This window comes from Pantherophis guttatus, chromosome 1 (assembly GCF_059756535.1).
Source record: "Pantherophis guttatus breed Tessera chromosome 1, ASM5975653v1, whole genome shotgun sequence".
Classification (NCBI taxonomy): Eukaryota; Metazoa; Chordata; class Lepidosauria; order Squamata; family Colubridae; genus Pantherophis; species Pantherophis guttatus.
In genome coordinates, this window is record NC_142063.1 from 56191181 (window position 1) to 56212332 (window position 21152).

A 21152-nucleotide genomic window follows, 5' to 3' on the forward strand; every position below is an offset into this window, starting at 1 on the left:
TACTGTGTCGTTTTGGTCTCCATGATACAAAAAAGATGTTGAAACTCTAGGAGTGTAGAGAAGAGCAACAAAGATGATTGGGAGGCTGGAGGTTTAAAATATGATGAACAGTGGGTATGTCTAGTCTAACAAAGAGAAGGATGGGAGGGGGGGGGATATGATAGCAATCTTCCAGTACTTGAGGGGCTGTCACAGAGAAAAGGGGGTCAACCTATACTCCTAAGCACTGGAGAGCAGGACAAGGATAAGAAACTTATAATGGAGTGATCCAATCTAGAACTAAGAAGAAATTTCCTGATAATGAGAACAATTAACTAGTGGAATGGCTTACCCCCAGAAGTTGTGGGTGCACCATACCTAGGTTTTTAAGACGAGATTGGACAACCATTTGCCCAGAATGGTATAGGGTCTCCTGTTTGAGCAGGGGGTTGGAGTAGAAGACCTCCAAGGTCCCTTGCAACTGTTACTCTGTTAAGTGGCAAATTTATGAATTACAATCTCCTTCGTTAAGTTTGAATCTCTTTTAAAACTTGCCAATGTTTTCAAGGACTTACAGAATACCTTTTCTGCAATGTTTTTGTTGAAAAAGCAAGATCTCATATACCAGAAGAAATGGCCTTGGCTAAGAATAGAAAAATGTTTCCCTGAAGTTAAAAAAGATGCCTAGACTGCTATGTTAAAAGTGCTAATGTTGACTTTTAAAATGTTAATAATGAAGCCTGAAATTGCAGGCAACAATTCTCTCATTTGGTTCTCAAACTGTTTACCTTGCTGAACCAGTATTATATTTAGCAAGAAAATGAGTAGTTAGTATTTGAACTGTGGGTTGTGGAGCAGATTTTAAAAGTTATTGCTGATTGGGTAGTACTGTATCTTTCTGAGAAAGTACTGTATTTTTCGGACTATAAAACGCACTTTAGTTTTTGGGGAGGAAAATAAGAAAAAAGCTGATTGGCAGGTGGAGCAGCCTCCTGGAATACCCCGCATCGCTGTTCTCAGAGGTGAATTTTAGCAATAGGTTCCTTGGTTGTAAGCTCTGTGCCTTGCTTTTTTTTGCTTTTTCTGTCTCTGAAAGCCTCCAAAACAGAGCTTCAGAAAAAGCCTCTGAAGCTCTGTTTGGGGGCTTTTTTTTCTGAAGCTCTGTTTCTGATGCTTTTTTCAGCCTCTGAAACCTCGGTTTGAGAAGCTGGGCGGGGCTACATTCGGAGTATAAAATGCACCCTAATTTTCACCCTCTTTTGGGGGGGAAAAAGGTGCATCTTATACTCTGAAAAATATGGTATTTCATCCTGAAGCAGCTTATAGCTGTGTGATGTCATTTAGATCACCGGTCCCCAACCTTTTTGACTTGGTGGCCCACCTAGTGGGCGGAAAGGAACTGGGCTGCATAAGTGCAGTTCAACTCACATGTGCATGTGCACCGGCTCGCCACTCATGCAAATTGAGCAGCGAGCCACCCAGTTGCAAGTAGGCCACGGCCTGGGGAACCCTGATTTAGACTTCAAGATAGTTACAACAAATGCAGCCATATTGTGGATCTCTTTTTCGTACTTTACTCTATGTAATTGTTGGCAGGAGCGATTGCCTTGCATGTTTTATAGTTATGTCTAAATGACGATTTAATTTATTGTGATGAGAGTGAATTTCTTCTGGCCATAGCCAAGAAATAGTACAAATTACTTGCCAGGACAACCATAAATGCTGGAAATGCACCATAATCTATTAGGTAATCTGATGATTTCAGGGTTATATGCCAAGGCTTGGAAAAGATTCTCTAAAGTGTAAATGTTATTATATTTGGTTATTTGCCCTGTGCAAGCTTGTATTTTAATATCCCAAACTCCTTCATAATTAATTGATGTAGAAGAGCAGGCAGAGCCTGGTGTAGCGGTGGTGGTGTCAAGCATGGACTCAGCCTAGAATTGTTACCTGTCCACAAATGCTCCAAGTCCAATTAGTTTCACATTACCAGAATTTTTATATTGACAGATAACTGATAAAGAACATTTTATTAAATAATAGAAAATAACAAGCAATGTAGATAAAGCTAACTTTATTTGGACTATTACAGAACAGGCTAACAAAGACACTAATTGTATAAAAAGCTTAAAAACAGAACAATACCATTCCATACCAACTATACTGCTATTTGCTTTATTACAAAAAAGTTCAAGTTCAGTTTCCTCACTCAACAGGCATTTTTAAGCACAACATTAGCTCCAAACAAACTATGCAATCCATTTATACTGCTATTTGAAAGGGTGTGATGGCCAATAATAATCTAGCTTTACAAGATACACATGGCATTCTTCTATCATACAGCAAAACACAGAAAGGCAAGTTTTTTTCTTTAAAAAAAACCCTACACTAAGTATCATCCTAGAGAAAGGCAAGGTTTATGTAATTACAGGAATCACAAAACAGAATGTTATGTGTTCAAGAAAATTATAATTAGCCTGATGTACTTATTTTGCTTTCATACATGGGTAGTTATCTTAAGAAACAATAGTAAAAGCTTGAATCAAATTTAAATGAAAGCAGACACTTGCTTCTTTATGGGATTTGGGAATTCACTTTCTTCTTTACAATTAAATAGGAAAGACTAATGTGCAGAATATTAAACACTCTGCATGGAGTTTGCCAATAAATGGAGAAAGTTTTCTATGCAAGATGAAGCAGCAACAGGCTCTCACAAACCTCTGTAAAAGACATTTATTTCTACAAAAAGAGACTTATGATACAATTGAATCACACAAATTTAACTATGTACCTTTTAAAATATACAAGAAACTTTGAAGTAGAGGATACTTAAAAAATGGAGGGGTTTCAATATTTTATTTTACACATCTGCATCTTCACATAATTTGATAAGTAACCTTTTACAAAATCATGTAAAAAGCACAATTGCCTGGTAAAGAGTCTTCAAAAGATTTTACACTGCATGCAATTAAAGCAGCCTTTTCTTCCTTATATGGACTCTTTTCACTCAAGTAATCTTCTGCTGCAAAAATTAGGGTAGCAGCCTGGTCTCTTCTGTTAACGCCTTTTGTCTTTCCTGTCTGATTTACGGTCTCTTTCATTCCGTGAAGTCCTTTTGCCTGACCAACTACTTTCTGATATAGACCTTTTTCTGTCCGACCTTGAACTTTTATCCTTTGATCCTTTTGCATCTCTTCTGCTACCTTTTGATGACTTGTGACTTCTATCTACTCCTGAATTGTCCCTTCGCTTACGTTCCAAACTCCTTCTATGCTTTCTATCTCTATTATGTCCTCGCCCCCTGCTTCGACTTCTACTCTCACTGCTACTAGAACTACTAGTACTTTCTCGACTACTAGTACCACTGCTACTACTGCTGCTGGAACTGCTCCGACTACTGCTTGTACCACTGCTAGAACTGCTCCCACTGCTACTACTTGTAGAACTAGTACTACTAGTGCTACTACTAGTACTCCGACTTCGACTCTTACTAGTTTTGTTTCTTGCCCTACCTCTGCTTCTGCTCCTAATTTTGTTTTTAATTTCTACACTTACTGCCTGGACTTGATCTGCCTGCATTTCAGGCAGCTTTTCAGACACTACAGATTCTTTGTCTAATTGTGGCGCTTGGTCTTGAGCAGATTCCAAAAGTGGCAAAGGCTGTGGCCAAATCAGAGACTCTGACTGAGGCTGGACCTCAGCCTCTGATACTGGAATGGATTCAGGCTCCTTCTCTTCTGACTCCTCTGGTTCAGCATCAACTTCTGGCTTGCTGGGTTCCTCTTTTTCCAGGGCAACCGTAGGCCCTTCCTGTTCTGGCTCTGCATTACATTCCATTTCTGGTTCAACCTCTGTGCTAATTTCATTTTCTAATGGCTCTGTACAATCTGCCTCATTAATTTCCATTACATCCTGCTCACCATCTATTTGCTGAATACCTTCACTTTCTACTTTCACTAGCTCAACTTCCTCAGTTTGGTTATCTGTCTGCCTGTCATTCTCTTTAACTTCAGCTTCCTCTTCTACTTTAACTTCCATTTCCTCTTTTTGCTCTTCCTCTTCCTGTTCTATCTCCCCATCACTATGACTAGCACCTATCTCCTTTTCTTCCCTTACCTCTTCCATTTCTATATCATTGCTCTTATTACCTGTCTCCATCTCCTCCACCTGCTGTACCACCTTACCCTCTTCCTGATCCTTGTTCTGGTCTTCCTTCTTTTCTTCTTTCTGTACCTCCTGGTGTTCTTTTTCCTTCACAGACTGTCGTCTGGGCCTGGCTTCCATTTTATTAATTTGCTCAGCAAATTCAGTGCGTCTATTTTCAAACAGTGCTGAAGAATAAGGAATATATAATAAATAGCAATTAGATTCATAGTCTGAATAACTCCCTTTATATAACAGTATCAAAGAAATTATAATCCATGTAGGAAAGTCATGAACTCCACCTCTAATTCATCACATGACCAGCACATTTGTTATTTTGCCATATCTACTTGCATACAGAAGTACATGTTTTAAGCCAAGATACACAAAAGCCAAGTTTGTAAGGCATTGCCAATCTATGAAAGAAAACGTCTGTATATAAGTAGGTAGAGCTAACAATCTACACATTCTTTCATTTAAGCCAAGTTTGTAAGACACTGCCAATCTGAGAGAAAACTTCTATATGTAAGTAGATGCAGCTAACAGTCTACACATTATTTCATTTAGTCTAACATAGTGAACAGATGAGGAATTTTCATGGTTCCATGAGAAACCAGAGCCTCAGAACTTACATCACAAACTAAATACACCATGTTTATAGCTGCTTATTATTTTCCAATATGGAAGGAACGATTTTGTTTTAGTGTGACATGCACAATCTTACCAAAATTACTGCTTTTTACTATGGCAATACAGAAATAAAAACATACCATTTAGCTTTTTTTGGGAATCATCAAACATCTTCTGGGTAGCAGGGCACATTCTGCCAGGTATATAGAATAGATGAGGTTTTGTCTTCGTTCTTATATATTTAATTATTTTGGCATTATGTTCATTCCATTCTTCTTGCTGGAAAAAAAATTGTTTCTTTTTGTTTCTGGTTCCATCCAGAAAACAAATATGAAATAGCTACCATGTTTTCTTGAAAATACAACCTACCCCAAAAGTAAGTCCTAGCTTGATTTTTACATGTGCGCCCAATATATGTCCTACCCCCAAAATAAGCCCTAATTAAGACCCCACCCACTCCAGAGTGCACAGGTAAAAATTAAGCTAAGGTGGGGATGGGGTGGTGGAGCTGCCTACTACTCACCTTCGGACAGTTGCAGCCAGGCCCATTTCTTCTGCAGCCAGCAAGGTTTTCCTGAAAGTCTGTGCAGCCGATCAGTGATCGGCTGCACAGACCTTCAGGAAAGCCTTCCTGGCTTCAGAAGTTCCTGAAGGCCTCGGACAGTGAAAAGGAGGTTGGGGAGAGGGAGCGACACACACAAGTGAGATGAGTCAGAGGACGACAGCCCCCGGAAAATAAGACCTGGTGCCTTTTTTGGTGGGAAAAAAATATAAGACAAGGTCTTATTTTCCGGGAAATACGGGTACTAAATTTCCACTCACCAACTGAGCAAGTTCAACTTTTTGTTCCAATAGTCGTAGTTCTGTTTGTTTAGCACGTCTTTCCTCAAAGAGTTCTCGTCTTTCGTTTTCAACCTGCTTTCTTTCTTCTTCTGCCTGCACTTCAAGTTTCTGCTCAATTTCTTGTCTTCTTTTTTGCTAAATTAGAATGGCTTATAGTTAATTCAATAGCAGCATTCTTATTTAAGAAAGTCATGATAATGCACAAACTGAACCAATTCAATTCTTTTAAGGCAAACAAAAGTATTCTTCCCCAGCATATATACTGTAGATGGAGATTTGGTCTAAGGAGATTAATACTGAAACAAAAATTGTCCCCAATGTTATATAAGATTAACAGCATAATCAAAAGTAGTATAGAATCCGTAAAATATAACTTAAGATCAAATGTATTTCAGATGTTTCTTCTAATATAATATGCTGATGAAGGAGTTTGCAAAATTTATTTACCTACTCTGTCTTTCCTTTGCCAAGCCACAGAGTAAACTCACAATAAATTATTTGGAGAAATTCCCCTAAACAAAGTGAACCACGGCATTAAGAAACTGAGATCAAATATGCTCAGTAATCAGATGGAGGTAAATTGTTACTGGAAGCTTGTTCCTCTTGTGAAATGACACTACTGGCTACAATCTACAGGATTTACCTGTAACTTTTTATGACTAGTAGGAGTTTGCTGTCTAACCTCCTGCTTCACTGAAATAAAACAGTTCAGATCTGTTATATCACTGCGAATGCACTACTGATTTCCCTACTGCTAAAATTAGATTTTGATGATCTCAAATTCTTATTTGTAAAATATGAGAAAATGTACCAAAAACATTTTGCTTTCTGTCATAATTAAAATGTCCTCCTAAAAGTTGCTTCAAAATAAAACATACGCATGACTGGAATTGATATGGCCACCAGATTGTGTATTTTTCTATTATACAGAAGTATTATTTTTCCTGCACAATTTACTAAATATGAAATTAATACCCTCTCAGTAGCAACTGTTGATTCTTGTTTAAACTTCTGAAGAGTACCCATCAACAGGCCAAATATACGCCGATTCCTGACAGAATACAAAATGAAAACATATAATTATACCACAAATATTGGTATTTTATTATATATACATAGTTTTTTTTCAAAAATTTCCAAGGTCACTAGCAGCTATAAATATTGTAAAATACCAGGCCTCTGTGGCTGAGTTGGTAGTTATAAATGTGATTATTAATAATTAACCAAATAAAATATTTTTTTTAAAATCAGCAACCATGACTCTGCCCACGGCCCAGAGTACAATTCTGATGTCATTCAAGGTTGAATCAGTCTTCTATCCTTCCAAGGTTGGATGCTATATTCCACAGTATATGTTTAGTACAGTTAGTCCTGACTTTTCAATAGTTCATTTAGTGACTGTTCAGTTACCACGGCATAGAAAAAAAAAAGTGACTTATGACCATTTTTCACATTTATGACAGTTGCAGCATCCCCCTGGTCACGATTTAGATTCGGATACTTGACAACTGACTCACATTTAAGATGATTGCAGTGTCCCGGAATCATGTGATCTCCTTTTACAACCTTCTGACAAGACAATGGGTAAACCAGATTCACTTAACAACTGTATTACTAATTTAAGAACTGCAGCAATTCACTTAACAAATGGAGCGAGAAAAGTTGTAAAATGGGACAAAACTCACTGAACAAATTTTTCACTTAGCAACAAAAATTTTAGACTCAGTTGTGGTCGTAAATTGAAGACTACCTGTACATTTTAACTAAGTACTGCCAGCATTTTTCACTCAGAAACTGGTTTGGATCATTGTTCTACAGGCATTTTGTAAAATATCTCCCTTCTTAGTTCAGATCAAGCTGAAATGGAACAAATAGCAAAAATGTCCATTCCTAGTATCAAATATCTTTGATATTTGGAAGGTTGGTGGGTACCAAATGTTATTTTGGCTTATGTATGACCAGATATACTGCGGCTCTGCTTGTTGGAAAGACAGTTATAGATAATCTAGTAAACAACAGTTTCAGCTGAATTGCTTAGTATAATTCACAGCACAGAATACTGTCAGCATTTCTTATCAACTTATACTACCATTCTTCAAAGTGATAGAACTGCTTTTGTTTCTTGCTGCTGGAATTGGGAAAATTTAAAATCACATGAAAGAGCATGCAATACCTTTGTTTCCCTTTTTCATCCATATTTTGATCTTGAATAAGGTCTCGGCGTGTTCGCTCTTTGGAGGTAGCAACAACAGAGGACTGCAACGCTGGCTGCATAAAAAGATCAGAGTTAGGTTAACAGAAGCCTATTCATTTATTAAACTTATGCTGCTCATCTTGCCAAAGGTAAGTCTTGCATTATATATTTCTCTATCCTTACGCCCCAATAATATTTCAAATATACTTTACTTTTTTAACATCATCATCCTCTGCGTCGCTTTCATGGCGTGATTCTCTCCTGGTCCGACGTTCACCAGCCAATCTAAATGTAATACAAAGTGTCAGAAGCAACCAATGTAATTGAGATAATCAAACTTGTGCACTTATGCAGAATTCCAGAACTTGGCATTAGCCAATAAGAGTTTCTTTTATTAAATTGCATTGTGGAAGGAATATTTTTAAAACAAGTATTTGCACACTCAATTCTGATAGATATCTAGTAATGAGGGATGCTGCTCTACAGATAGTCCTCATCTCACAAATGTTCATTTAAGAACTGTCTGGAACTAGATTGGTACTTTACAGTCCATACAGCATTTTCAGCCGTCACAAAATGTTGCAAACTCCACACACATACCTGTGATCACGTTTGTGATTTTGTCACCTGGCAACTGGCTCACATTACCATTGGCTGCAGTATCTGCAGTCACATGTTCACAATTTGTGCCTTTTTTGCTAGTTTCTAGCAAAAAATGCCCATTAGGGAGAATGGATTTATTTAGCCATTGTATGATTTGCGTAATAATCACCATAAAATGATTGAAAAATTGGCCATATAGTGGTTGTAAAATCAAGGATTATCTGTAATATCAGGAAAGACCTGGTACACCCAAATAACTCTCCTTCATGAGCTGCACTGGTTAAGTTTACTTCCAGGTGTGATTCAAAATGCTGGTCATTACCTATAAAGCCATACCTGGTATAAGGGTTGTGTAATACTTGAGGGATCACCAGTCTCCCATAGTATCTGCTCAGCTGAACTGATCTGGCAGAATTTGGGGTGCTCCAGCTTTCTTCAATTAAACAATGCTATCTGCTGGGATTTAGGAAGCACACCTTTTCTACAGTAGTGCCTGCCCCCTGAAATTTCCTCCAAGATTCAGACAGCCCTCACCCTGCCTAGTGTTTCAATGAGCTCTAAAGACCTGGCTCTTTGTCCAGGCATAAAGCATGTGTGATGAAGCCCACTTTACTTCTTTTGAGCCCCACTTTCTTTTCCTTTGTTCTTATCTGAAAGGTTTGTAGTCTTTTCTTTTTTTAAAAAAATAAAAAATATTTTCAAACTGCCCAGAATTGCTAGGAATCGGGCAGGATATAAATTTAATAAATACTGATACCTGCTAGCTTAATGTGATGTGTAAACCTGCCAAATGAAGCTACACATTGTGGGTAAACTAATCACTGGGCATATTCTACAGTACATTGTCTATGCATCTTGGCAGAAAATTATCCAAAATGTAGGAAACAGATACACTGAATATAGTAAGATATAAAAATAATTTGATTCTTCAACTTAGGTGTAAGTATTCTCTGCTCACCTATTCGTCGACCCTTCTAGATCCCTCTGTTTGGCTGGGGGTCCTCCTCCGCTATCCGAGAATCCACGCCTAACATAAAACAGCAAATTAGCTTTCTGAATGCATACATTTAGAAACATATAATGCTCTATGAAGCTGTATACAGTATATAAAATAGCTGTTAGTTTCTTCATGAAAGGTAAAACTGAAATGCAATAAGTGAAACTAGTAGTATTGTTAAGCAAGAAGCATTTTTCTAGTAAAATGAATGAATAAAGGTTTTATAATTGGAGTAGTAACACACATACACGCCCATGCATATATTTACTAAAGCATCAGGGTTCTAAAGCTTCTGACTATACCTATTGTGGCATCATGGTAGTAGACTACAGCAGCACAATATGTTTGGATTTCACTGATTTTTTAGAAAATTTACACAGCCGCCTATTCGCTCACAGCTACTCTAGGCAGCTTACAAACAATGATCATGCTTGATGTTTGCTTGTCTACTCCAGAATTATAATAGAAATCTACAGATCAGATGAAGTCACTTCTGTGCCAGCTTTTCTGCAAAGAGCCTTGTATAATAATTCCAGCATGCTTATCCAAAGTGCAGTCGATTATAGTTTTTTTCCCCCTAATTTACCACAAATAAGCCTTTTTAGAGAGAAGGTGAACTATCCCCTTACAATATTCTCAAGGCAGCAGCAGCAGTCCAAACAAAGGATGAGCATCCCAAACAGTAACACAGCGGTGACTGTACAGTGGGCTGCTTGCCACCCAGTTATGACTATCAGAAACACATACCTCGGCGCTTGTTTCAAAGTGGTAAGTCAGACTTAAGTTTGGCTAGCCTTAAATAGACACCGATGCTTTCATTTGGCCTCAACTAGTTAAAACGGAAGCTGAATTTCCGCACCGCAAAAGAACTGCGGGCGGTATTAAAACAATTCGTTCCTCTCCCAGGTCCTCCGACACTCACCTCAGTAATAGGCTTCCGCGCCCCCTACCTCCACCAGGGCCTGTGATGGCCAACAGTCTACCTTGAGCGGGCCTGGAAAGGAGGAGACACACAATGAAATGCCAATCGCCGGGAGGACGGAGGAAGCACAGAAAGGGAACACCCGCCCCTCAAGAGCAACGCCAGGGGCCCTCGTGTTTGCAGAGCGCTGCAGCGTTTCCCAGCTCATGCCCGGCACCACCGGGCAAGCCCCTCCTAAGCAAAACTTCCCCCTACGATCCTCTTTTTTTATAGCCCTCTGAGCATTTCCATCCGGACGCGGGAAAAAGGAAAAAAAATAAAAAACCCCGTCGAGGACGCTCACCGCGGGCCTCTTCTATTGGAAGGCGGCGCCCGAGCTGCTTAGATCCGTAACGGGGGCAACTGCGAGGCCACCGACACCCCGGATTGCTTTTCGAAAGGAAGGCGCGAAGAAGGCCTCGCGGTGAGGAGTCAACCGCAAAAGCAGCCCTTCAAGTAAGCGAGCCTTTTTCGAAGCCCCAACCCTTCTTCCCCCGCTAGGGTCTCACCGCACATCGTTGGGGTCCCGCCCCGTGAGTTTGCGGATATTCTCATCGACGTGCTTGAGGCTTTCCTTGGCCTTTTCCAGCTGCTCCTGTAGAGCCCGCACGGCTACCGCCATGCCTGCCACCACAACCACGGCCTACCCAGCCGGAACCCAACGGAAAGCACGATGAGGTTAAGGGGGCAAGGAGATAGGCCAGCTTCGCGTCGTGACGTGGCTCCGAAGAACTCACCAATAAGAACTCGACGTTTGGAGTGAGACCTTTTTCACCCAAGAGCTATTCGTAACCTCTAGCGAATGGCCAACCTATGAGTATGAGTGGCACGGCACTGCTCCAATCGACGCGCAAGTTCTTAAACCAATGAAGAACTGACGTTAAGGACGTAACGTTACTCGCAACCACTTAATCGCTCTGCTTCTGTAATCCTGCCAATAGCTAAAAATGCCCGGGTAGAATGACATTTTTACAACCAATCAAGTGACAATCACCTCTCAGCACAACCAATCCGTGATGGGCGGAAGGGTTAGTGCTTCCTTTTCCACGCTAGGACAATCCCTACTAAAATTCGCGCGCTTCTGTGGCTCTCGGTAAAGCTTCAGGAGCTGTGATTTGAACTTCAAAGCATATCACCCCCCCCCAATTAAAACGAGCCTTTTTATGGATGTATAGACAGAATTAAATGTCAATGATTTCACGTTGCCTCCTTTTAATTGTATTCATAGTTTTCGGTATTACGTTTTTGTGTGTGAAACATTTTACTTTCTATGCGAGCCGCCGTTTTGATTCTGGCAGCACACAGAGGTGTAAAAGTACTTTGTTTTGGCTGCTTTCAAGTCAAGTCTCGGCTCCTGGCGACTGCCCGACAAGCTTCCTATGTTTTTTTGGGAAAGATTTTGGAAGTGGTTTTCCCTTCCTGCCCCCCACCCCCACCTCCAGCTGAGATTGACTGGCCCAAGGTCATGCAGCCAGCTTAGTGCCCCAAGAGGAACTAGAACTCCTGGTTTCCAGCCATTCTCTCTAGCCCACAGCTCTCCAATCCTGGCAACTTTAAACCTGGCAGATTTCAACTCCCAGAATTCCCCATTCAGCAAAGCTGGAGCAAAGCTAGCCAATAGCAACAGCCCTTAGACTTATATACCAGCAAAGCAAAGCTGGCTGGGGAATTCTGGGAGTTGAAGTCCGCCAGGCATAACGTTGCCAAGGTTAGGGACCCCTGCTCTAGCCAATAGCAACAGCCCTTAGACTTATATACCGCTTCACGGTGCTTTACAGCCCTTCTCTAAGCGGTTTACAGAGTCAGCCTATTGCCCCCCAAATCTGACTCCTCATTTTACCCATCTCGGAAGGGCGGAAGGCTGAGTCAACCTTGAGGCGGTAACCATAACTAACCATTGACCCACAACACATCATAATAAATATATTCCCGTTACTCTTTTTTTTCCTTTTCCGCAAGAAAATGGCCCGCAAGAAACGAACGAACCCAGCACGTTGTTCCGAAAGTATTTTAATATCGCCCCTTGCCTATTATCGCGTTTGCTAGGAGAGCGGCCAACTCCAGTATCCGCCTTTAGTTATCTGCGGTAACTAAACCGAGGCCGGAACGTCCGGAAGCTCCGCCCCGGCAGGCTGACGCCGGTTGCCTTGTTAACGCTGCCTCGGCTCTCAAACGGAGCGGTCGGTGGGGGGGCTCGATTTGCATCGATTGCCTCGGGGCGGGCAGGGGCCGCGGGTCTCTTTCTCTAGGCGGGAGAAGAGCTCGGCATGAATAAGTCGGAGATGGCGGACGAAGCTCTCTTCCTCTTGTTGCACAACGAAATGGTGTCCGGGCTGTACCGCGCCGCCGAGCAAGGCGATGGGGTGAGTGTGAAGTTTCTTCTCGCGTGTGTGGGGGGGAAAAAGAAGGGAGCCCTTCGCGATTCCGGTTTGAGAGCAGCTGCTTCAACTCCTCCTCGTCCTCCTGAAGAGCCCAGGGCTGCTTCCGACTTCCAAACTGCTCTTTAGAGGGGCGCCTCTTTGGGGATCGTGTGGCGGGGAGGGGGGAGGCGGAGTTTCTGTCAGACTTCAGGGGCTGAACAGATAATTTTAGACGGCGAACCCGTTGGTCTTTTTGGGATAAATCCGAAGAGGCGGGTGGGTAGCGCTGAATTCATACGTTTCCCTTCCCGTCATGGGCTGTGGAGGCTCTGGGTAACCCGGAATACTAGTGGGAGGGATAATTTGAAGAGAACAAGGACATGGTTTGTTGTCATATTCTTATTTTAGCCTAAGAAACGATCTGGTTCATTTTTTTTTAAAAAAATTAATGTCCAACCTTGCTTTTCTAATGGTAAATGTATGGCTTTGTTTTTACAGGTAAGTCCTTGACTTGTGATCTCAGTTGAGCCCAAAATTTCGGTTGCTAAAAGCGAGACGGTTGTTAAGTGAGTTTTGCCCCATTTTACGCCCTTTCTCGCCACCCTTGTTAAGTGAACCATTACAGCGGTTAAGGTAGTAACGCGGTTGTTAAGTGAATCTGGCTTCCCCATGGACTTTGCTTGTCAGAAGGTCGAAAAAATTGATCACATGACCCCCTAGGACACTGCAACCGTCATAACTATTGCCAAGCATCTGCATTTTGATAATGTGACCATAGGGATGCTGCAATAATCATACGTGTGAGAACCGGTCATAAATTACTTTTTTCAGTGCCGTTGTAACTTCAAAAGGTCACTAAATGAACTGTTACAAGTTGAGGACTACCTTGCAAATGTCTGAAGTTCCCTTCCTATAATGCACAATACTGGCTCCTTTTTTTGGGGATAGAGTAGATTCTGTCACTTGAATGAATGACAAAAACTGCCCATTCGGAGGAGTTGTAAATCCCTATTTCTGCCACATCCTGTTGGATGATTTACAGGAGAGGCAAAGCCCAACAGAGTTGACTTCTCATGAAAGCTGACACAGTCTTGTTTCCTTTCCTAGTGGAATTTACCTTAATATCCATGAAGTGGCTTTGGGTACCTCTCCCCCCCCCATTTATCGACACTAGCAGTCTTTCTGATGCCATATGACTGTTTTTGCTACAAACACTAACAATTGTCCTTTATTAGCACAATACTGTAGAAGGATAACACGTGCAATGTTTATCTCAGATGTATTGCTCTTACATGACAAATGTCACAATTGCTTTCATTTTGATTCTACCTTAAAACAGTTAAGAGAGAATAAGCAGAACCATTTAAAACCATTTTAAAATAGATTATTTACAACTGCAAGGTTCTTTTTTTGTAATTATAGGAAAATGGACGTTGTATTACAAAATTGGAAAACATGGGGTTTAGAGTAGGACAAGGATTAATAGAAAGGTGAGTGCCATGTTTATTTTATTTGATTATTATGATTATTATTATTTTAACAATGGGGTTGTGCAATCTGTGGTGCCAAGCTCAAATGCTATTTCTCCAACCCCCTTTTTTAGTCCTTGGACCACCTTGGCTAAAATGTAATTGTTTTTATCTATTTGGAATGAGAAATAGCTGAAACTAGTGCAATGCCTAAAATAGATATATTACACTAAGAATAAACTTTTGGAGCTCTTGCTGACATTATCCAGTTTATAGTCCTGTGAGCTTCTAAAATTATTAAGTATGGCCATTAGCCATGGCCGCCTTATTTTAAAGGACCAGAGTTGGTAAAATACTAAAGCTAGATCTTTTATTGCGAGTTAGGAAGAAAATGATTGGGATTGGTGTTTTTATCATTATCGAATACATGAGTTGTTATATTTTATAATTAATGTCAAAGAAATTAAAAAAAAATGAAAAATAGCTCCCATTGCTGCTATTTAAGAGAGAAAGTTGGTAAGTAAAGTGCAAAAAGTTAATTGCATATTGTATGATAATTTAGTGGTTGCAATAGCAATAAAGCTGCATTTTTTCAATGTAGCCCATGGAGTTCTCTATATTCTGCATACAGAATATATATTCAATCACTTTTCTCATCCATCTCCTGTTATAAAATCTGTTGGTGTATTTAAGATTTGATTTGATAGGATGTACACATTTTTTAACTGATTGTTAACAGCTAACTGTTTGTATTATCCTATATGAAGATGATTACATGCTGCTGCTATTTGTGTTGCTTTCTCTTAGGTTCACGAAAGATACTGCCCGATTCAAAGATGAATTAGATATAATGAAGTTTATTTGCAAAGATTTTTGGACTACTGTATTCAAAAAACAAATTGATAACCTCAGGACCAATCATCAGGTATTGTAAGAATGAATAATGACTTGTAGAACAAGGAGTCAAACTATATTCCATTGCTGCGCTATTCTGTTCCTTGTCAGACATTTCAATTCAGTGCATAGGTAAATGGATGTTATAAATAAGAGCAATATGTACATAGAAGTCAAGTTTATTTTTATAGCAATGCAGTTATTTTTCTCCTTGATGAGCATCAGCAGTATTTATAGTCTTGAATAATATTTGTCTACACTTTCATTGTAATCTTTAAAACATTAATAAAAAAATATAGTGAAAATTGTTGAATATAAAAATTAGTTCTACTAATATGAGGTTTACTATGGTCATTATATGGGTAAGTAATATCATTATAAGGGTAAGTTGATGATACATTACACAGCATAATCCACTGACTTCTGCTGTCCACATTTCCTCTGTACTCAAAGGAAATGTCCACATTTCCATGAATCTAGGATGTATTCCAAGTCTGCTAAATACATATAGATGCATAGTAAATCACTTGATAACATGTTACTAAATGTTTGAGTTAGCTAACAATCCCCTTCCCATGTAACATTGATTTGAAGATTTTAAGTAATAACAGAGACTCTTTTTGTCTTTCCAGTCATGCTAATAAAATCATAAATGCAAATTACTGCTTCATTTGTCATATCTAGATCTCAGTTTGCCTGTATACACTAGTGCAATGTATATATTCTGCTTTTCAAATACATCTTTTATTTCCTATCAAATTTGTTAGGTCATGTTTGATTACTAGTCGTCTTTCTATCCCTTTGTTACCTTTTTCAAAATCCCTATTTCTCAAATTGAGCCATTCCATAATCTTTAGCTATTTGAAGACTTTTAAAAGTTTTTTAAAAAGTTTGTCTCTTTCTTTAATCACTGACTTGATTCTCCCATATTTTTGGAACATGAGTCCAATTGGACTCAAAAACTCTGAGAACAAGGCACTGATGGATTAATTTTTAAAGGTTGAAAATTTATTCTAAATTGATTGAGGATAAAAGGACTATAGTTATTGTAGCAAAATTGCTAATGCATCCCTAACAAAAAATGTACAAACACTAATTTGGCTACATATGGGCAATCTTAACTAATTATATTGATATGTGGATCAGCTTTCTAAATGTTTGAATATAACATTAAAATGAATAGCAGGATATAAATGTATTAAATAAAATTTAAAGTGGAAAATGTTCATTTCTGCAGGGTATCTATGTACTTCAGGATAACAAATTTCGTCTTTTGACTCAAATGTCTGCAGGAAAGCAGTATTTGGAACATGCCCCTAAGGTATATATATTATATTATAGTCAAAGTAGCTTTAAAATATCAGGTCTTTCATAGATTGTTATTAAGCCCTCTGTGTCTCCATATATATGTGGGAAGGAAGATGAAATTGTGGTTTCCTGCTTCCCCCCCCCTTTCTCTCTTATGTGCACAGGTTACATCTTATGTATATTAGGCATAATATATATAATATACAACCTGTGTTTTAGGCCTTATATGCATACTGTGCTGATTTGTCTGAATATATGAGGAGCTAAAGCCTGGTAAAGTGAGGAATTGTGTAGTGCCTGCCAATCTTTTCCTCTTCACATCCAATTGAGGAAGAGTTCTGTTTTGATTCAATGGCATTTGAGTAGAAAGCTCTCCAGACTTTGCTATTGAGTATTGCAAAATCTAAAAGTGAGGCATGGGGCAAATGTAGAAAGGGCATAGGATATTGTGCTAGCATGTTCAGTCCAATAATTTTACTTGGGTTAAAATATTATTTTTACCTTTGAACAATATAACCACCATACTGTTGTTTTTAATTTGTGAGACTGTTGTGTGAAATCTGGAAGATAAATATTGGATGGGAAACATGTATCTATAAAAAATTAAACACATTCTAACAATTAGATATGCATCTTTGTTACCAATATTATAAGACAAAAAAGATTTTTGGTTCTCTTTATAGGTTCTTTATCATCACACTTTTTTCTTTGGAACTATATTCAGTCTATTTTGGAAAGGGTCTTAAGTATAACATTAACAGTTACAAGATCTTATTTTGTTATTGGGAAAAGAACCAAATGGCCTTTGCCATTCAACATGGGTATGCTGATTCCAATCTCCTACATACCCTGGCTATTATTTTCCCTATTCTGATAACCTTTAAGGTGGACAATAGTACCGTGTTTCCCTGAAAATAAGATCTAACCAGAAAATAAGTCCTAGCCTGATTTTTTAGCATGCTCCTAATATAAACCCTTACCCCAAATAAGTCCCAGTTAAGGTTGTTATCACGGGGGGTGGGTTGGGGTGGCCAGCACTGGAGGTGGTGAGGGCGCGGAGGCTGGCTGTGTCTGGCAGCAGCTGTAGCCCGCACAGCGCAGGTGAGTTGATTACCTGTCCAAGCAGCAGGCAGAGGGAGGGATGCAATCTGGACACACTGCATGGACTACGGGAAAGCCAAGAGTCAGTGGGCCAGAGCGGGGGAGTGGCCTCGGGAGACTTGTCTTCATATGGCAGCACTGGCAGCAGAAGGAGGCAGAGGCACAGGGTGGGGGGAAGGTAGGTGATCTGATGCGCTGTGCGAGCCTCAGGCAAGCTGAGAGATGCAAAAATGAGCCTCCCTTGGCTGCCCAGCTGTTCCATCTCACCGTCTCTTGGCGTTCCTACGGCCTGCACAGCACATATGGATCACCTGCCTCGCCCTGTGTCCCTCTCTCCATCTGCTGACGGTGCCGCCAGGTGAAGACGAGCCTGCTCTGGCCCACCAACTCATTTTTCCCACAGTCCGCATGGCACGCCCGGATCGTCTGCCTCCCCCCTGTGCCTCTGCCTCCATCTGTTGCTTAGCCAGGTAATCAACTCACCTGTGTTGCATGGGCTTTGCAGCCCCAGAGTGCGCCAATCAAGGTGCTGGTGGGCTGCAGCTGCTGCCGGACACCTTTGGCCCCAGTGCGCTTGCCTCCTCTTGTGTGTGCATCAGTGGGGTGGGGTGCCCAGCCTGATATCGTGTTTTCCTGAAAATAAGCCCTAATGTGTCTTTTGGAGGAAAAAAAAAAAAAAAAAGGACCGGATTTTATATTTTCGGGGAAACACAGTATTGTATTATATACATTTAAGATACTGTAGCTAAATATGCAGCCTTCTGTCTATAGTAGTTGATTGCAAACTGAACATGATGTAGAAGTCGGATATGGCTGAAAAAAATGAATGTAATTTTACATTGTGTCAACAGAAGTGTAATTTCCAAATCAGAGGAAATAACCTACACCATTCCATATCAATTAGCATCCAATTTGAGCACCATTCTGGGCAATGTGCTTCAGGAAGGTTTCAGAGAAATTGGAACGGAAACAAAGATAATTAAAAGTACAAATCAAGATGTATAAAGATACATATTGTTTATGATCACATTCTTTAAGTACCTGAAAGGTTGTTACATAGAAAATGAAGGGAATTCTTTCACAGAATAAAGGATTTAAGTTACACAAAGCTGTGTCTAGTTGAATTTTATAAAAAAAAATTAAACAGTAAAAATAACTTGACATTGAAATCCATTACCCAAAATGATAGCATGCTTGTGTTTATTGGTTGTGCTCAAGTGAAGGGTAAATAGCCATTTGTCTGTAGTGCTTTAAATTGAATTCATGTACTAAATAGGGGATTGGATTTGATGATCTAAATCACTGATTCTCAACTGGAGCCTTAGGATATTTCAAGGAGGCCATATGTGAAAAACATGTAATGGGAGCTATGGCATGTGCCAAGGGGGCTACAGAAATGTATTATACTGCATCTTGTTGATGCCAGAAAATGCACCAGTTACTCTACTATGTATGCTTTTGGTAGTAGGACCTGGAGGGGGAAGCACAGAGAAAAAGTTGGAGGGAGGCCATGGATGAAAAAGGATTGAGAAACCCTGGCTTAAACAATAGCTTTCTGACCCTGTCATCTTCTGATTTTTAGAAAGATATGTGTAGTATAACTTCCATTAGAACTTGGGCAGAAAGATAAAAATTAATGTTTCAGAAATGGATCAAGACCCAAACCTTTCCATTTCCCATACATTCCCTCCATCCCTTTACTATTATGGGAGGAAAAACTATGCTAGCTCTATTATGCTGTACTTTATTATCCTTCTGGGAATAATGATAAAAAATATTTTTAAATGAAGTCTGAAACAGAAGCAAATATAATTAGAAGTGCCTCTCTCCAACTTTTACCTCACTGAATCATTAATTGTTTGAAATTTGGTGCAAGCTTCTTCCTTTCCAGGCTAGAAAAATAAGTTTGTATTTTCTCAGTATAAGTTTTATAAATTACAGTACTGTATTTTAAGATTAGAGTTTTACCATGAATATTCTGCGTTGATATGTCTTGCAGTATTTGGCATTTACATGTGGACTAATTAGAGGCGCTTTATCAAATTTGGGAATAAAGAGTATTGTGACAGCTGAAGTTTCAACAATGCCTGCATGTAAGTATGTGCTGTATTAGCAAAATAAATCTGCTCTCTTCTGTGTAATTGTAAGATAAAATAAGTGAAATTACAAAACAGTTGCTTTGAAAATACTGATACTAGAACTGAAAAGTATACTGTACCTTAATGTAAAATTAGTGAGATGCCCAAGAAATAAGGTAACAGTAGTTATTGGCAGTAATGTTCAGCAAAAATTGTCAAGTTGAACAGGACACCTGTTTCAACTCACAAATCTTTTCTAAATGTCTGGAGAGAGTTTTTCTCTACATGTGGTACAAAGCTGCATACAGTATATTTGAAGCACCAGGAATCAGAGCTAGCTAGCTCTTAGTTCTCTACTAATTTCCACAATTATGATAGTTTCTTTGTTTGACAACTGTATGAAAATAGAAAGTGCTGAATTATATTCAAATTTAGATAGGAAAAAATGGGATTTTCAGAATGTGAAATAATCCGTTGAGGAGGAAACAGATTGTAGTCTCATACTTTACTTAACTCCAGATAAGTTCTACTCATCAAGGCAGTGAACAGATTGCATTGTGAAATATAAATTGAAATGCTTGAACCTGAATATTAATAGCATTTATAGAAGTACATGAGGTTGTTTCTGATAAAACAAATATTCCTTAACATTTTTTTTTTAATTTGCAGGTAAATTTCAGGTGATGATACAGAAGATGTAAATATAAAATTCATATTGTTGCTTTGTAAAATGGCAAAATGAACTGTATTTTATTTATAAAGCATGTGAAGCTATCCTTTATTATATTATTTGTCAAATACATTTTTTCCAGAAGGGATTAAGTGCAATTTTTCATAATTTGCTGGTACATTTTTAATTATCTACAATCTGTGGCCATGAATATGAATTTTCATGTTTGTAAGGATGAATAAAATATCCTAAATAAATGCTAAGCTGTAATATAGCCAAATCCTGTACAATTTCATTTTGTAGTGTTGAAATGGGTAAGGGCCGTAGAGCTGAGAATGGTACTCCTGCTTTTCAGTTCCAGAAAGGTAGTTTAGATATATTCCAAAATTGCTTCAAGTGATCTTGCATAGTTTTTAAAATGATGCACTTGCTTATCTAGCTGAAAGTTTCAGAATTGCATAAACAATGTTAATCTGACAATTAAGCTTGAACTGGGTAGTTATTGTTCCAAATCATATTTAATGGGTAGTATTGTCTGCTAGCCATTCAGATAATACAGATAAGTCTCATGCATTGCTAGATTTTACATTTTGATTTACTGGATTTTCTTTATAAGGTTGAGACTTTAAATAAGAACTTCGAAATGTTTTTGACATATTGGAATTAAAAACAGTGAAGTGGCAGCAGGGTAACAACAAAGCTGCCAATGGGCATGCCCGAGTTCGATTTAGAAATCTTGCTCATCAAACTGAAATTGATAGTACATGGAGACTAATAAGTTTTGGAAGGTAGAATGACCAAAGACCTTATATTCAAAAAGTAACCTTTTGCTCATAACCAAATACATCTCTTAGAAACAGATGCATAGACATTGATCTGGATTGGTTAAGTATTTGACATAATGGTCAGAATCTAGCATAAA

General features: G+C 39.0%; 2 protein-coding genes across 4 annotated transcripts; one reads left to right on the forward strand and one right to left on the reverse strand.

Moving 5' to 3' along the window:
• Window positions 1-2038: 2038 nt before the first annotated feature.
• PNN (pinin, desmosome associated protein) lies at window positions 2039-11315 on the reverse strand. Of its 2 annotated transcripts, none has more exons than XM_034418062.3 (9): window positions 10860-11315; window positions 10312-10383; window positions 9351-9419; window positions 8002-8074; window positions 7769-7863; window positions 6571-6646; window positions 5575-5730; window positions 4893-5031; window positions 2039-4310 (listed from the first exon to the last, which is right to left on the reverse strand). In XM_034418062.3, the coding sequence occupies exons 1-9, from the start codon at window positions 10970-10972 to the stop codon at window positions 3037-3039; spliced, it is 2067 nt and encodes a 688-aa protein (XP_034273953.1). In that variant the 5' UTR covers window positions 10973-11315; the 3' UTR covers window positions 2039-3036. The 2 variants fall into 2 exon arrangements, with proteins under 2 accessions (XP_034273953.1, XP_087730685.1); XM_087874559.1 differs by having other exon boundaries at window positions 10655-11039.
• A 1141-nt stretch (window positions 11316-12456) lies between these two features.
• TRAPPC6B (trafficking protein particle complex subunit 6B) lies at window positions 12457-20504 on the forward strand. Of its 2 annotated transcripts, none has more exons than XM_034418061.3 (6): window positions 12457-12713; window positions 14133-14200; window positions 14987-15104; window positions 16311-16394; window positions 19482-19575; window positions 20230-20504. In XM_034418061.3, exons 1-6 carry the CDS (start codon window positions 12618-12620, stop codon window positions 20259-20261), a joined length of 492 nt encoding a protein of 163 aa, XP_034273952.1. In that variant the 5' UTR covers window positions 12457-12617; the 3' UTR covers window positions 20262-20504. The 2 variants fall into 2 exon arrangements, with proteins under 2 accessions (XP_034273952.1, XP_087730701.1); XM_087874575.1 differs by lacking the exon at window positions 12457-12713 and adding an exon at window positions 13091-13208.
• Window positions 20505-21152: the final 648 nt, after the last annotated feature.